The sequence below is a fragment of the Protopterus annectens genome, chromosome 2.part0 (genome assembly GCF_019279795.1).
Source record: "Protopterus annectens isolate FY-2018-M chromosome 2.part0, PAN1.0, whole genome shotgun sequence".
NCBI lineage: Eukaryota > Metazoa > Chordata > Ceratodontiformes > Protopteridae > Protopterus > Protopterus annectens.
The window spans coordinates 314,614,519-314,632,759 of record NC_056728.1 but is presented as its reverse complement, the minus strand read 5'-3'; the positions used below and the strand labels follow the sequence as shown (position 1 = coordinate 314,632,759).

General features: G+C 41.7%; 1 protein-coding gene across 3 annotated transcripts in view; it reads right to left on the bottom strand.

The window, feature by feature from the left end:
* Positions 1–9,415: 9,415 nt before the first annotated feature.
* CTXN3 (cortexin 3) overlaps positions 9,416–18,241 on the bottom strand; it is a 417,629-nt gene continuing 408,803 nt past the window's right edge. For all 3 annotated transcript variants that reach the window (XM_044060799.1, XM_044060796.1, XM_044060797.1), the window contains exon 2: positions 9,416–10,453. In XM_044060799.1, coding sequence (XP_043916734.1) covers positions 10,113–10,403 — 291 coding nt within the window. In that variant the 5' untranslated portion in view covers positions 10,404–10,453 and the 3' untranslated portion in view covers positions 9,416–10,112. The remainder of the gene's footprint in view (positions 10,454–18,241) is intronic.

The following is an 18,241-nucleotide window of genomic DNA, read 5'->3' as shown; positions in this document are numbered from 1 at the left end:
TTTAACAAAGAGACCAAAACACCAAAGACCTTTGATGACCTTTATTGCTTAAACATAAATAATCATTTCACACTTTATTAAACATAGCTTTCTTTCAGTGCACATTAATAAACATTAAATGACCATTCATAATGGCAGTGTAACACCACTCACCATCGATGAATAAGCAGCATCCTCACACTTCAGGCAGCGTTCAATTGCTCACCTTCATTTTCCATCCAAACCACCTGGTGCAAGCAGCGTCCACACACTCACTTCCACCACTCCAAACTTCCTTACTCCAATTATACACCTGGGGGGACAGAAGAGGGGCAAGCCTGCCCCTCTTCTCTGCCCACCAGCTTAACTCAGGCTGTTCCCTGTCATTCCCTCCACTTACTGACCATCCCTTCCAAAAACAAACCCAAATTCAGATTAAATAAATCCAAACCAAAGTTACTAAGATGGACTCCATCTTCCCTGAACCACATAGGATCTCTATCAGCAAACTTGTCATGCTATATGACACTCACCCCCATCACCTCCAACTGCTTTGACAACTGAAAGTTTACAAACTTCCTTGCCCTCTCAACTGTAGAGTACTTCCTAGCATCTCTTCAAGTCAAAAGAGGAATAATCTCCAACCATACCAAACATAATGTTGGATACAACTTCCTTAATGCTAAAACATCCTGCCGTATCTGATACACCAACTAACGCTTTGGCATCACACCCAGATCATTACCTGCTAGGTGCACCAACAAAATGTGAGGAAGGCCCACTTGAATCTGAATCCTTGTAAATATGTGAAACAGTCAACTCCACTTAAGCCCTCTAATGCCATGTCAAGTGACTTTTCCTCAGAAATGGTGTAACCCCAAATCTGAACAATTACTCTGGACTGCAGCCCTCCTTGCTGCCCAATATACATAAGAATGGCCTATGATGAAAATCGTTTTACCTAAAAAAAAAAGAAATAAATAAAAATAGGGAGAATGGGAAATATTTTACTAGCAGGATAACAAAACACCCTCACTTATCTAATATAAGCAAAAAGGAATTGGAAGACCATCTCTCCACCCTTTTGATAACGTCAATCAAGCTATCCCCCTTTGCCAAATCCGTCTCCCTGCCAAGCCTAAAAGAATGAGTGGAAAATTTCTCTCCCTCCAGGCCCATACTACACAAAGCCCTTCTCATGATGAAATTTAACTGCCCACGCATCATTGCCCTGCCCCCTACTGACTGAAAAATTAACTGCTGTGATCTACCTTGATGAACTGCAAACAATCTCCTTGCCCAAGTTACTGGACACGTCTGCTCCAGCCTGACTTCCCCCAAAACTATCGGCGCCCCTTTTCCCACCGGATCAGTTTTAGGCAACCTTAACCAAATATGGACTGCATCAGGCAACAACATAACATCATTCCTCACCAATAACCTCAACAATTCTGAGACCCAAAATGCACCAAAATACATCCATACACTTAGCATTCCCCACAGTACATAATCCCCCGTGTTCCCAACTATCCTAGCCAAACCTCGTAGCAACACCCTTAAAATCCCCTTTGTCACTGGTCAATGCCTATCCCTATTCAAACCTTCCTCTCTGCCCCATCCTTTCAATACTCACCTGACTGTCCAGGATTTAGTAAAATCCTCCAGTCTTGTCATCCACACAAACACACTGATTGCCACCAGATCCACGGTCACTGATTTCACCATTCTACCCTGCACTTTAGCTCTAGCTAAATATCACAACAGCAATTCTTCTGACCACACACATGCCTCCCCTGGTAGCTGCCTCAGAAACCTATCAACATCATGCAATGCCCTACTGTAAACCTTCCTGGTGGACACTGCTTAGGACTGCTGAACTAACCTGTCGATCACTACTACCCAATCCGACATACCTCATCTGGCACCACCATGGGGTCTTCCGCTGCCATCGGGGCCACCTGCCAAAACCTGGAAAACTGAAAAGTTGGCAAGCTGTCAGCAATCTCATTCGTCACCCCATGTACCACTGTGAAAGAAAAGTTAATCAGCAAACTCTAAAGAGAACCAATTTACACAAAACCAACAATAAAAGTTCAGACTTAGCTGTCTAAACCTTTAAAACTCACACAAATGCCATATTATCAGAATTAAAGACAACCTGCCTGCCCTTCAAATGCTCCTGCCACACCACCGATGCTGCCCAAATCAGCATCAGTTTCAAAAAGGTGACATCCCGCTTCCAATCGTCAGACCAATCAGATGGCCATGGCACCATAAACCACTGCCCCGCAAAAAACGCACGCATGCCTAACCCCCCACACCGCATCAGTGAACATCTGTAAATCTCCTTGACCCACCCAATCTGACTGCCAAAAGGTGAGGCCATTAAAGTGCTGCAAAAACTTCAACCACAAAGTCAAATCCTCATGCACCAATTTGCCAGCTCTCACCCAATGGTGCTTACTCTTGCCCCCTTTCAAAAGAAATGCCACCGACCTGCAAAATGTCTGCCCTGGATGAACCACCCAACAGGCAAAATTCAATAACCCCAAATGTTCCATGGCATCCCTCACTCGCACCTTATCCCTAGCCCGCATCCAAGCCATCATTTCCTTTAACTTAGCTACCTTCTCTTTTGGTAAACGAAATATTCCCAACCCCGCATCCACAGTCAGTCCCAAAAAATCTAAAGCCTTCACCAGGCCCTCTAACTTGTGAGTAGCCAATGTGATGCCCAACTCCAGGCATATCCTCAAAAACTTCTGCCTAACCAATGCCGCTCCCTCTTTCCCTTCACTGACTAGTAAAAAATCATCCAAATAATGCACCGCTCTTTCTTTCTTCATCCGCTGTTGTCATACCAAATGTAAGTCAGTGCTAAATCTTTCAAAAGTGGAACAAGCCACTGCACATCCCATCACATGGCTGTGTCAAAATAAAACTTATCCCCAACTACCATGCCCAGCAATGTCCAATCCTCCTCACGTATTGGCAAAAGATGAAAGGCCAACTCAATGTCCACGTTCACCAACCATGGATCCTCAAAACCTGCGATGATGCGGACCACATCATCCAATGATGCATAACTCACCCTAGTTTTTTCCGTTGGGATGAAGTCATTGACAGACTTCCCTTCAGGGTAAGATGGATGGTGAATCAAATGAAATTCACCTGGTTTCTTCTTGGGAACCAACCCCAAGGGTGACATCTTAAAATGGAGAAATGGGGGGCTATCAAACAGGCCCAGCAGCCTGCTTGCCAGGTGCTCCTTCTCAACCAAAGCCTCTAAAATATCCTCCCTCCCTACCACTGACCTCAAATTTTTTCCCGCTTTGCCATCCCTAACCAAACATGACTTAATCAAAAACCCCTTTGAAAAACCCTCAATCAATTCCAAAGCCACTGCCGGCTACGGATACCACAAAAACATATTCCGCAGGATGTGCACCTTAATAGGTGAATGTGCCCCTGACCCGCCCCATTGTCCCACGAAAGTACCCCCGGCCTCGAAAATTACCCCTGCCACGCCACCCTTGCAAACCCGCATTTGGTTGGCCCAATCCCCTGTGCATTAGCCCGAGTGATACTGGACCTGCAAAGAATGGGATTGAACCCAGGAATGTACCCTCATGCCTACTTCACTGCACCGCAGGATGCATCCCCGCTCACTTTGAACAGGCATGGGAGAATCTACATGCTGTCCAAGAACATCTCCCAGCATTAAAAGCCCAACATAGTCCCACACCCCCTTCACCAACCTTTGTCCCTCTAACACCAATTCCATAGCTGTTGAGCATAGTAGACAGCCATATATCAAGTTGTCTCACCTCCCAATGCATAGACCTGTCGACCGTTTTCCGCTTGTGAAATTTTTGATCGTGCCACAACCACACATTCCCGACCTGAAGCCTCTGTGGCTCCTGTATCATCAGAAAGTAAGCCAATAGTGGAAAGACCATAGCAGTATTCCTCTCTAGTCATACCGCCATGTAATAGACAAATCCCAACACCCAATTTTCCCACTCCTCTGCAGCAACTTCCCCACTCACTTCCTACCCAAGGCAGCCAAGGCTGTTAACAAGTCCTTCCCATTTGCCATCTCGGCTTCCAGCAAGCGCTAGACACCATCCACATCAATTAGCTGAAAAATGTCTATGTACTCCCCTTTCCAAATTTTTTCCTTCACCGCAAGTGGCATGTGAGGAGTTAAAATTATTGCCGCACCCTCTTGCCCTCACACCTGCGTAGCTAACCAGTCTCCTGCTCATGTCCTGAAGTTGGACCCTACCTCATTCAGACAGGTGGTGGCATCCTCGTCCTGTGTCTCAGAACTAACCCCCCATGGCTGGACTATCCCCACCAAAAAACTGTTCTCTAAGGCCAAAATCCTGCCCCAATAAAGCCTGCAGACCCCCTAGGTCCTCCATTCAACTCCACAGCAGATGCTGCTATACTAGTGACCCTGTTTTGCAATGTATCACCCCCCCCCCTGCTTCTGCAAACCCTGCTCCCACTTCCCTCCCCATTGGGACTGTAGAAACATTACCTGGCGGGGCCGCAAGTGTTGACTCCAATGGTAAGATCTCTGCTGTTACCTCCTAGGCTGGTAGTGCCTGTCATGCTCTCTTCCTCTAGCTGCTTGGTTGACCTTCACCGCTTGCCATCTCTTATGAGTGTTGGGCCCTGCATCCTCACCATTGTTGTGTCACTCTCTGACATTTCCTGGAAAAGTTCCTCGGCCTGGGCCATGATGTTTGCCCACCTCTGCCAAAGCACCTGGACTTCAACCATATTACCCCTGTACACCTGAAACAAGATAAGAACACTCTAAGTAAAATGAGCTGGGAAGAAAAAAAAATTAGATTACTGTCCATCATTATCAATTCTATAAAAGTGGGCCCCTGTCTGAAGAGAGTCATTCAGGTTAAAGCTATTCAACATTCTACTAACTACCATATTTACCACTGAAACTTTTTACTCATGCCCAGTATTTAACCCAGGACCCCATCCACTACAGCATACTGCATTACCCCACTAGGCCAGCTCAGCTCACCCCAAGCTACCATTAGTTGTGCATATATAATAACCTCATAAGGGCATACTAGGCTAACTGACCATTTTAACCATTGCCACTAGCCTGAGGCCTCTTGTCTCTGTGAATTAAATACCATAGCCATTATCCCGACCCTCATGCTAACCCTCCTGCCCAAGCTTCCACTATTGTTTCCCTTGTTTTTTTTTTTTTTTTTTATGAAATACTATCCCGTATGCAGGAGTTGGAATCAGGTCCTATGCCTTTAGTACTGTGAATAAGCGCCTTAAGCTACCACACTAACTGCTAGAGTCCTTTTTTTTATATATCTGCTATCCTTGCATGCCGTGTCCCCTTAATTCAGAAAAGCTAGTGAGACAGACAAAATAACCAGCCTTGCCAATTCTCAAACCCAGGACCCTCTGAACTGCAATCAGATGAACACACCACTAGGCCACCCAGTTCAGTTAACTACTCTTGTTGCAAAGGGAGAACAAATTTCTGACTGCCATTTCCCTCATTCACGTGTCAGCTGCTTCCATGCTAACTCATCTCACCATCATTATGCACAGCCAAACATAAAATAAGTACCAGGAGGCAGCTGCAAAGAGTGCAAGGAACTGTCTTTTTTTTTTTTTAATGATTTTGACTGCAACACGGGAAAATACGTGGAAGCAGCCATTACATGCCTGTCCCCCAAGCCCAGGAAAAGAAACCCACCATTGCTCTCCTGCTGCAAACGTTTCACAAATTTGTTTCTCCACTTTGAACAGGGATCAAACTAACATTCACTGTATTATTCTAACTTCAGTACATGCATCACCAAGTAAACACCTATCCCCCTCTGGAACCCAACAACCAAACCAAAAGGAGGGGGGTGGGGCCGCACGTGCATCTCCCAGCACCTACTGCCCCATGAGCAGTTAGTAGAGCTCCTCTACCTTAATATTTAAGCAAACTCTTTTTTTTTTTCCTTTTTATAATGCGCAACCACTACTGTGCCTGCGTGGAAAGGCAGACAACACCACCACCAAGCTGACAACCAGGACAGTCCCACTCAGCCAGAAATGGGATAATCCTAGTAGGAGAGACTACAGCTCTTCCCTTCTCCATGTAAAATGGATGCATGACTATGGGAAATGGATTTCTTAAGTAAGCCTGCAGCAACCAGAATATGATGTGCAACCCTGTTGTCATATTCCTGTCTCAGGAGCAGTTGCTGGGCAATTTATGGCTAGGGAAGCCCCTCCGTTTGATCGATTACCATGAGGTGTAAACTCTCCATTAACCTAGCTGCCCCTTACTCTCCCCAGGCCTACTGCAACCTCACCACCACCAGCAACACTTCAATGCAATGACAAGAAGAAGAGAAAAAAAATGGAACTCTGCAAGAAACCAAATAACTAGAAAAGCTCTACTTCCGTCTCCTTGCTTGACAGCCACCTAAGGCCTGCCTTACTGCCAGATACCTCAGTTTATCTCAGATGTGATCCTGCACACACACAAAATCATGACAAATGTGAATACCAGCAAGCAAAGCCCCCTTTCAAAGCCCTAACAACCCTGCCATTTCCATACCTCACTTTTTCCCTTCTCCTTCCACTAGTTAACCCTTTCTCACCCCTTTCCCTGTAAAGCCTGCCTTTTCTTATCCATCCTTCTGAACCCTACCATCCCTTACCTGCTCATTAACCCTTCCTTCCCCTTAAAGATGTCCTGTGACAAATTAGTCTGTTCCAAACTTCATTTTGAAAAAGTTAAGAAATTTCTTTCTTTAATAGTGTAATTGTATAATAGCAATAATCCACTCTTGTTTTCTGGTATCACATGATTCACCCACGGTTGGCTTTGTTTGATCACTCAAGCTTTGCCTTTGTGATCAGAACACACCCACCATTGGTAAATCCTGTGATAGCCATGCCCACTTGTGGTTTATTGCTAAAAAGAAATCAGGAATGGCTTTTCTCTAAATTTTCAAAAAGCAACATTTTGTATCTTGGAAACTGTACACCCCAGACATATAGCATCAGCACTTTTACATAACAGCAAGACATTTCTTCCTGAGTTATTGTTTAAGAAAATGTTGGGGAGAATTCATAAAAGGTTACTATGAGATGTGCACCTAGCAGGAACCTTTTGAAATGCAGAGACAGCCTAACATCGGACTCTAGCATGAAGATGTGCAGCACTGCATCGGACTGTCTCTGAGACAGTCCTATATGCCAATGAGGCTGCCTGGGGGGACAGATATATGCTAATTAGTCATGTGGTCTCTCCCCAGAACTGCCTCAGCGATTAGCACAGCCACTGATAACATAAAAGACTGTATTTGTTCATTGTGGTAGAGGTAAGTATTGGGGAGTTTAGTGGTATGGTAAGGTCAATATGTGTGTAAGTGACTGTGTGTGAAGGGTTGCGTGTGTGTGTGTGTGTGTGTGTGTGTGTGTGTGTGTGTGTGTGTGTGTGTGTGTCTGTGAGATCATGTAAGGGTGGTAGTGAGGAGTGAAGTCTGTGTGTGTGTGTGTGTGTGTGTGTGTGTGTGTGTGTGTGTGTGTGTGTGTGTGTGTGTGTGTGTGTGTGTGTGTGTGTTTGATGTGCATTTGTGTGTGAGTGTGGGTTGGGGTGACTTTCATACCTGCACACAAACCTAAACTAATGAGCATAGTCTACAACAATGGGTGAGGTGACCACTAGCCGCTGGCGATAACTGTACTACAGGGATGTGGAAGCCACTACCCTTCAAGGATTACTATGCAACACTTGTGCCTTAACAGCACTTAAACCATTACATGGATTAGGTGCCTGGGGAGAACACTAACCACCAGGGAATTACTGAATAATACTCATGTCTTAACAGCACTTAAACCAGTATGGTGATTGGAGGAGAGGGGAACACAAGACACCAGGGATAGTCACTACCAACACCAGGGATAGTCATTATGGAGTACTATTAAAGACACATTTATTAAAAGGTGTGGGAACTGTGAGACACCAGGGATAGTCACTATGAAGTAACAACACTAGGGATAGTCACTATGGTGTACCATAAAAACGCATCAAATAAAAGGTGTGGAAACTGCTATATACCAGGGACTGTTTAAAAAAAGCAATTAAGGAATGGGGGAAAATATCGTTGAACCATGTACCCTTGATAAAAGGGTCCTCTGTATTAGGCCACTACCCTTGGCACTAACTGATCAGTTAGTGCAAAGGGTATTTTTCTTTAACATATTGAGGATCTTGTGCATTGTACAATGCAACATGTTATGAATGAGGGGAAGGAATTCGATAGTATGTATTTACCAAAGGATATGAAGTGCAAAGCCCAAATGTCTAGCATTAATGACTGAATTGTAATCATCCATGAATTACCAGGACAGTGGAAAAGGAGACTTCGTGGATGATCTGACAACAAGGACAGGCATGGGGTATGTGGTGTATATGCTCGTGGGCTCATGATGTGGTTGCCAACATGTTAGCTACTGCAGGAAGTACTGATGCATGCTTTGTGGTAAGTAGCATGATACAGAGACATGCAAATTAGCTAATGAAGAGGTCTTTCCTCATTCTGGCTAATTTGTCTTCAAATCACAAAACATTGCATCTTGGAAGCAGAGTATTTTTAGTGTGAGCTGTTACTGTATCCCAGGGGTTGTTTATAGAACTATAAAAATGTATGCTATTTGTAGAAGTAACATTTTAAAGGGTCTATATTATATATATTCGAACTTTCTAAACTTTGAATCCCATATGTTCGACAACATATGATCAAAGTTTAAAAGTTCGAATATATAATAAAACAAACAAAAAAAAACTTACCTTAACAGTGCAGGCAGGGGGGCAAGACCCCCTGCACCCCCCACACCCCTTACTTAAATATACCAACTCTGAGATTGCACTTCAGTGTAGAAAAGGGAAATTCTCCCATTTAACCTTCAAACACTTGAAATTACGATCATATGGTGGCGACCATATGCCATTCGAAATTTCAAGCATTCATGGTTCTAATAGGAACCCATTTTAAATAATACTCATATCTCTTAAGCTGTATAACTTGCAGTGTGTCAATGATAGTTTTCTCCAGCATCATCTACGGTTTTGTCTAATATTATGCTATAATCTGTAAGTCATTTGATTTTATAAATATTAATTGCAAATATGTAAATACTTCATATGTTAATAATTACTAGCAAACAACTAGTCTAGTACTATCTCCTGAACAGCAGGTTTTATATGTGGAGTAACAGTGAATTTTTGTATCTCCCATCATGACATTTCACATTGTGCTCCCCAATCGCATGTAGCTCACTCAGTTACGAAAATATGAATGTAAATATGAAAATATGAGTAAGTGATAATGAGTTTTTAATATTTTATTTCATACACCTTGTACTTTCACATGCTGCCTATTGTTGGTTGGTAAATTACTTTGTTAAGGACTGAAGCCCCCAAAAATGCAAAGATGCTTTAAAGATCCATGGCTGCTAAAAGGGAGCATACAGGAAATGAACTAAAGGCGTGAATGAGTTAGCACAGAATGAACAAAATAAAGAAACACAGGAATGCTCTTTACCATATACAATAATGCTGTATTACTGAAACCACAAAGTAAATAATAAACTGCTCTTCTATAGGAAATAAGCTGTTTTTGTTTTCCCAGAATGCAGGAGGCATTGCTAATATAAGTAAACTATTGTCTGATGCTACCATGATGTCATTTTTGTGGGTGTGCTAACAGAGGAAAGTTTAGTAGGCAGTGAAATTAAAACATCAAAAACACCCTCTAGTCAACATTTCTTTTTTCAAAATCAGTTGTAAATTTAACATCAGGAATATAATTGCAGATTAAATCAATTGTGAAATAAAGATGCATGGAAAGAACAGCAATATAGTTTCACTTGTACAGTGCATCGGCAGAAAATTGCTACACTGCGATTGCATATGCAGAGTTGTGTTCCTGCAGAAGTGAAGCAAATATGAGGCACAGCACCAGTTAAGTTATTGTCTTATAAGTAGCACAGGCTGCAGAGCTGCTGTCCACAATAAGGGCACATTTACAATCACATGTATAGTCTTAGTGTATCTAAGTTTGGAATGGCATTCAAGCCAAAGCATAATCAAATTGTCCTTTCTCTAGGCCATCTAATCCATCAGCCCACGTGGAAGTGGGCATGCTCCTGTAGGGATCGAGTAAGATCCTGAAACATCGCACAATTAGAATTCCAAGAAAAATGAAGAGGAAAATCACAAATGCAAACGTGGTCTTCTGCTCCAGAGACATGGTATTGTCATCAGGAAAATGTTCTGAGGTCAACATGGAAGAAGTGGCCGGTTCACTTTCCATCATCCAGGAATACGGGAAGGAAGAGTCACAAACTTTTCTTCTTCTCATTATCAGTTCATCAGGTGCATGTTTGTATGAGCCATGGTCAGCCTTTTTTTCTGTAGAATGAAAAGAAAAAGCCATTAAGTTTGTTGTTTTTTAACACTTTATACAAATACATTACAAGGTAAAATGTATACTAACTTTAAGTCTCAACCTCACAAAAGGTTAATATATGGGGACTCATTGCACCCACCTTTCTGTTGTATATCTTGTTTTAGAAAAGGTGTTCATCCTTTTCTATTCCTGTACAACACTGCAGTTGAAAAAAAATAAAACTATGCTAATAATGACTAAAGCAAAAATCAGTACTTAATGCAGACACCCTCAGCTTTCAGAGAATGTTCTTTAAATAATGTTTTACACATATCCTGCTCATTTAGTACCACACCAGCATGAAATTGTTTCTAATGTTAGGGGTGGATATTTTATGTAGTTTAAACATGATTCATTTCACCTTGAGTTGATTGAGTTTTACTTGGATTTTTTATGGACTATTATACTTCTTGCTAAGAGGAATCAGAGGCACTACAGACTTTTTTTAAGCAGGGGAAGGGAATAATATACTGCCTGTACTCAATGTTATTGCTTTGATGAGTAGCATCTCACTTTCACAGAGCTGACATTGAAGTCAAAGATAAGAATAAAATATTTAATATTTTACAGTAAAAGTATTGCTACAGATGGTAGTAATTGACGCAGTACATAGATATCTATAATGTCACTTTGTGTAGTCTGATTCCTTTTTAAGGGGAAGTGAAACAATGCATTAAAATCTTATTTCTGATATACAAATCTGTGAATTGGGTGAGATAATTTAGCTGATTGGCCATGTTGGTCTAACTACTACAGACCTGTGAGTGCCAGCTCTTAAGTGTTGTGCCTACAGATTAAAGCAACCACAATTATAAGAAACAACACTGAGAAGTGTTTTAATAAAATAAATTGCGGCTGGATTGTACTGAGCCTACAAAAGCTTTTCCCATCTGAAGGAGTTGAAAAATAATAATTCTCCAGGGATTCCTGTTAACATTTCCAACAATTGCTGTTATAATCCTTGGAATACTGAAATACTGCTAGAGAATATGGAAACTATGTACTATGCCTGTAAATGAGGTGTCCTGGAGTATTCCATATACTTTAAGTTACAATGAGCTCGGAGAGTGTTTGTGTGTGTGTGTGTGTGTGTGTGTGTGTGTGTGTGTGTGTGTAAAAAAATGTATATGTATATACCTATATCTATATATAAAAAAAAAAAAAAATATATATATATATATATATATATATATATGTGTGTGTGTGTGTGTGTGTGTGTGTGTATATATATATATATATATATATATATATATATATATATATATGTTTACTATCAGTTTACTGAAGTGCACTCATCAAATCCACTTTGTACGAAGTCTGAAACTTGAAAGTCGAATATGTTGAACTCTGATATTTCTGACTTGCAAATCTCACCCCTGTCTCGACCCATGTTAACGCTTGTTCCTAGGTCAAATTTGGTATGTATTTCAGCTATTTCGGAATTCAGCAATGTGACATTTGATGGACGTGATTCGATGATACAATCATTCGACCAAGTGCACTTCAGTAAAATTATAGTATGATAGTAAATATATATATATATATATATATATATATATATATATATATATATATATGTATATAGGTTCCCTTCAACTGCAAAAAAGGCAGAAGAGCTGATTGCTAATCAGTTAATTGAATCAACTGGCTTTTCTGTGTGCAAGACGGCAGTACATTGGGAATCAGAGAACTGCGATCTTGAAGTTGGTATATATATAATTCACAGGGGGGTATGGAGGTGCAGAGGAGCTTGATTCCCTGCAAAAAAAGGCAGATTTTGTTTTTGTTTGAATCTTTGTGATTTGAAGAGTTGTGGGTATGTGTGACAGGCATTTGAAGTTTTGATACTTCGACTGTCTGTCAAATATATATGTGTGTGTGTGTGTGTGTGTGTGTGTGTGTGTGTGTGTGTGTGTGTGTGTGTGTGTCTGTGTATATATGTATATATTTATAAAATACATACATTATATATGTATATATGGGTTCCAGTTGGCCTGCAGGGAATTTGGTCAGCATCTGTTTAATTGACTGCATTTGTTCGACTATACAGATAGTCGACACGTATGTGAGGTCAATAATCCCTGGTACGGGAATATTTATTTTCCCTGGGGATTGTGTGATCTCAGAGTTAGTATATATAATTAGCTGGGGGTGCAATCCCCCAAGCAGGTGAATGTTGTTTATGTTGTTTTTTTTTTTTTTAAGTACTATTTGCATGCACTAAAAAAGCAACCACAGCTGATGCTTTCTAGGAAGTGTGTTTCCTTTTTTGACGTAGAGCGGTTTACCTTCAGGATGTCAAAATTCGTGTTAGTCGACCAACTGAATGTAAATCATATGCACACACACACAAACACACACACACACACGCACACACACACACACACACACACACATATATATATATATATATATATATATATATATATATATATATATATATATGGGAATACTACTATTCACCGAAAGCATATTTCACCGAAAATTAAATTAGAGTGCACTTTTCACAGAAAGCTCATTTCACCATAAACACAATTCACAGAAACACATTTCACCGAAAGATGTAGATGACCTTTACCCCACTGTAGTGCGACCCCGATGTTAGTATATATAATAAGGAGGGGTGGGGGCACATGGGGGATGTGGGGGGCGTAGCCCCCCATATTTTATGTATATATTATTGTCGGAGAACAGTAATATATTGCAATTACACGTATCCATGCATATAATTCAAAATATTTAAAATATGTGGGGGGCTACGCCACCCACACCCCCCATGTGGGGGTGGTGCCCCCACCCCCCCTTATTATATATACTAACTCCAGGGTTGCACTACAGTGGGGAAAAGGTTATCTACAACTTTCGGTGAAATGTGTTTCTGTGAATTGTGTTTTCGGTGAAATGTGCTTTCGGTGAAAAGTGCATGGTCAAATGTGTTTCAGTGAAATGTGCTTTTGGTGAATAGTAGTAGATCCATATGTGTATATATATACATATATATATATATATATATATATATATATATATATATATATATATGTATATAAACTATATATGCATATGTATATGTATACATACACATATACATATATGTATATATATATATATATATATATATATATATATATATATATATATATCTATAAATATATATAGATATTGATATAGATATAGATATACATATTCACAGGCAGTTGAGGGCTTAAACTCCTTGCAAAGGAACATCACTTTTGTTACAGCAGTTATCAGAATTCTCTGTTTTATATTTAGATTTGTAGTTTTGTTCTCATAATATTAGGGATCACAATTGTAGTTCTTGGAAATGTGATAGGGAGCCATTCTCTATCCCACAAAACTTCCTGCCTTCTTCAGTATCTCATGTTATAGGGACAGAAGTTTAGACAAAGAGGACCAGAGTCACACTATTGTTAAACATATGCAAGATAGTATTTTTTGCCAGGATGAGTTTATTAAGCAATATTTCATCCACATGGTACTTTGTGACATGCAAGAATAACAAAGACAACATTCCTCTACCAAGTGGAGAGAAAATAATATCTTATCAGGAAAAGCAGCAAAAGCCTTTAAAGGACCACTATGGATAGGAACTAAGAAAAAAGGTATATATTTTTATTTTGCCATAAAGTTCTACACAATCTAAACCTGCCAGCAACACAATTGCTACTTACAGATTATTTTAAATTTTTCTAATCCTGAATACTCTTATGGGGCAAACATGCTGATGTGATCTTATTTTCTTGGGAAGCCAATTCTTGCCCTTAGTGCATTATGAGACACAGCTGATGAGATTTTAGTGTCCTAGTCTGTGGTGTCAGACTGCAGCCCTATTTACTTAGAATATCTGTAGAGAAAAACACTGTCAGGTTTGAGTATCCTCAATAATAAATGTGACTCTTACATATCTGTTTCCTACATATGTGCTCCACAATAACTGAAGACTGAGTTCTTACAGAAGGATAAAGAAACAACTAAGATAACAAAGCCTTTTTAATCAAAAAACTTAAATTTAATTTTAACTTTAATCAGTCAAAAAACTGTTCCTTATACTGTTCTGGCATGTCCAATAGTCAGTTTCGGGTTTACTCTCCAGTCCAACTGGTGAATCTGGGTACCTTGAGGCAATGTTACAACTGCCTTATGTACACAGACCACCCTCTCCTCCTCCCATCAAACTCAAATATATGTGAGAGATGCAACTATATAGCCAAAGTGGAGGCTGAGCTCTCTCAACCCAGCACTGGCACAGTCAGTCAGGAGGAGAAGGTAACCACACACACCACTATTCCAGTCTCACATAGACCTATCACATCAGCAAACCAAACACATAAACACACAAAAACATACTCAGAGGCTCTAAATAAAAAATTGCCAAAACAGAAGAGACCTCCAAAGCAGACATCCAAGGAACCGCTACCCCACAACAATACCCACGTATCACATATTTCACAAAGTCAGTGTGCCACACAGCCACAGCCCTTAAGACTAAACAACACACCTAACACACTTGTAATAGTGGACTCTATTGTCAGACACACTGACGTCCTTCTCACCAGACTGAACAAGGAGAAGGTCACTGTAAGCTGCCTGTCAGGTGCCAGGATCCGCCACATAACACAAGCACTCAGGTCACTCCAAAGCAAGTACAAATATGACTCCATCATTGTCCATGCTGGTGTGAATGACCTGAGATGTACCTCCCTGGACTACATGAAAAGAGACATAGAGGAGCTCTCTGATCATGTAGCCCAGACCGGTATGACCCTGACCTTGAGTAGCATCTTGCCCTCACCAAGAATGATGCCACAGTATAAAGACAAAATTATCAATTTTAACAATTGGTTAAAGTATTGGTGTCATTCTAAGGGGATTCAGTGTCTGTCAGCCTGGAATGACATACTTGACAAGCCACATTGCTACGCTAGGGACGGCTTGCACCTGTCACCCCTGGATTTTCAAATACTGGCTAAGGCTCTTGCCACCCCCATAGTGCCTTTTTTAGGCAAGGCTCAAAAGACAAACCCACCTCCATAGACAACACAAGAAAAAAAAGACTAATGGTAATGCTGCTCAACACCAGAAGTCTAAACCTCAAGAGGGACGCACGCGAGGCTCTCCTCAGTATGGAGAATATCGATATCTGTGCAGTGACAGAGACCTGGTTCAAGGTCCCAGAGAGCACCCCAGCACCACCAGGTTATACGTCATGCCATGTTTTTCGGCCCCAAAACTCGGACTGAACCACAAAAGGAGGGGGAGTATCCATATTCATCGAAGATACCCATACCTCCAGGTTAGTGGCACTACACGAAGCATCAGAGACCATCCATGTACAGTTAACAGTGGGCAAAACTGCCTTTCAGTTCGTAGCCTGCTACAGACCACCCTCCCAAACTCAGGAACCCCACTTGGCCTTCCTGAGAACACTGGAGAATATGAAGGTCTCTCCAAACACAATAATATTGGGTGACTTCAACTACCCAAACATCGACTGGGAAAACTACTCAAGCCCCAACACCCTTGCCCAACGGTTCCTAGAATTTATAAACTCAAATGCTATGGAACAACTGGTCACCACTCCCACAAGAGGGGATAACATATTGGACCTAGTCATCACAAACATGGGGACTCTATGTTCCACACCAGAGGTATGTCCCTCATTGGTAAGATCAGACCATAAATTAATCTCATTGGACATCCATATCCCATCCCCATCCCCAGCCAAGGAAATCACGGTGAAAAATTTCTCAAAAGAATATTTCACACTTCTCAAAATCGAGGTGGAATCCTTCAAAGCCACCGGGCCAGTGGAAAATACTGCCCAAACAGCAGAATCCTTTACAAATGCATTCTATGGACACCTACAGGAATGCTTGGATCATGCTATCCCAAATAAAACCAAGACTCACTCCTCCAAAGGCAGGAGACCAGTCTGGTGGACCCCGGCCATAAATAAGCTATACAACAGAAGGAGGAAGCTGCTACATGATAGAGCAAAATCCCAAAAAGGGAAGGCATCTCTGATCAGTACTAGCAAGAAACTACGATCCCTCATAAAATTATCTAAGGCCAGCTTCGAAAGAAAAATTTCACAAGACACTAAAGATAATCACAAGGCCTTCTTTAGTTATGTCAGGAATCTGGGGGGCAACTCCCAGATATGCTCTGAGTTAGTACAAAATGACAAAAAATACACTGATCCCACAGACTTTGCCAACATCCTGGCAGACAGGTTTAGTGCAAACTCCCCCCCTTCCCCCCCAAAAGACCTAATGTCTACCCCAACAGAATGCAGCCTCCCTGACATCACAAATGCACAGGTGAGAGCTGCCCTCTCCAAAGCAAAAAACACAGCATCAATGGGACCAGATGGTGTCCCAGGCTGTGTCTTACACGAGCTCCAAGAAGAACTAAACCCTCATATAAAGTCACTGTTCAATCTCAGCCTTACTACAGGATATGTACCCAAGGAATGGCGTACAGCAACAGTGGTCCTGCTCCACAAAGGTGGTGTCATAACGGACCCAGGAAACTATCGCCCTATAACCCTGACTAGTCTGGTCTGCAACACTATGGAGCGTATCATCATGGAACTCATAAACAAGGACATTGGTAACCTCCAGACACTGGATCCCACCCAATTTGGCTTTGTTAAGGGCAGATCTTGCCACTTGAACCTGGTTGACTTCTTTGGAACAGTTACCAAGGCCATAGATGAAGGGAAGGTAGTCCACATGGCCTACCTGGACCTCGCAAAAGCCTTTGACACAATACCCCACTTGGGCATCATAAATACGCTCACCAGCTTAAATATCAACCCCTATGTCACAAGATGGGTTGCAAACTGGCTCAGGGATAGAACCCACTTGGTCAGTATTGCAGCTGCCATGTCAGACTCCAAACCAGTTACAAGTGGCATCCCACAAGGCTCAGTCCTGGGACCTCTCTTGTTCGGTATATACTTCTCTGAGGTACATTCTAATATGGGAGGACTTTGGCTGACCAAGTTCGCAGATGACTGCAAGCTGGGAGCCATAATTGACTCTCCGGCTGACACAAGCATCCTCCAAAAGGGTCTCACAGAGACGGATAACTGGTGCCAGAGCCATGGCCTTAAGCTAAATGCCAAAAAGTGCATAGTCATCCCCTTCGGGAAAAACAAAGTGCCCACAAATTACGACATAGGTGGTAATCCATTAAGTACAGAAGAAGTAATTAGGGATTTGGGGACCCAAGTAGATAGAAACCTCTCTTTTGACAATCACGTTGCCAGAGTGGTTAGAAAGACCTTCTATATAGCCTACCTTATCATGAAAGGGTTCACATCTAGAACAAGGGAGGTCATTGTGCCCCTCTACTCATCACTCATCAGGCCCATAATTGAATACAATGCCCCATTTGGGATGTACCTTACCTGACACCTGCAGCAACTGCAGAGGCCCCAAAAGTACCTCACCAAGAGGATCAAGGGACCCAAATAGATGCCCTATGCAGTTCGGCTAAAGAAACTCCAGCTCTACTCAGTTGCTTACTGCCTACTCAGAGGTGATCTATGCCTGATGTATAAAGCCATGTCCAACCCAGAATTAATGGACATGCTCCACCTCAGGAAATCCAAATCCCTTAGAGCTACACACTCCAGGGACTTAAACCTCAGCACAGAAAGAAACAGGATATGCTGGAGGGACAGATTCATATCCCAGAGGCTGCCCTCACTCTGGAACAGAATCCCA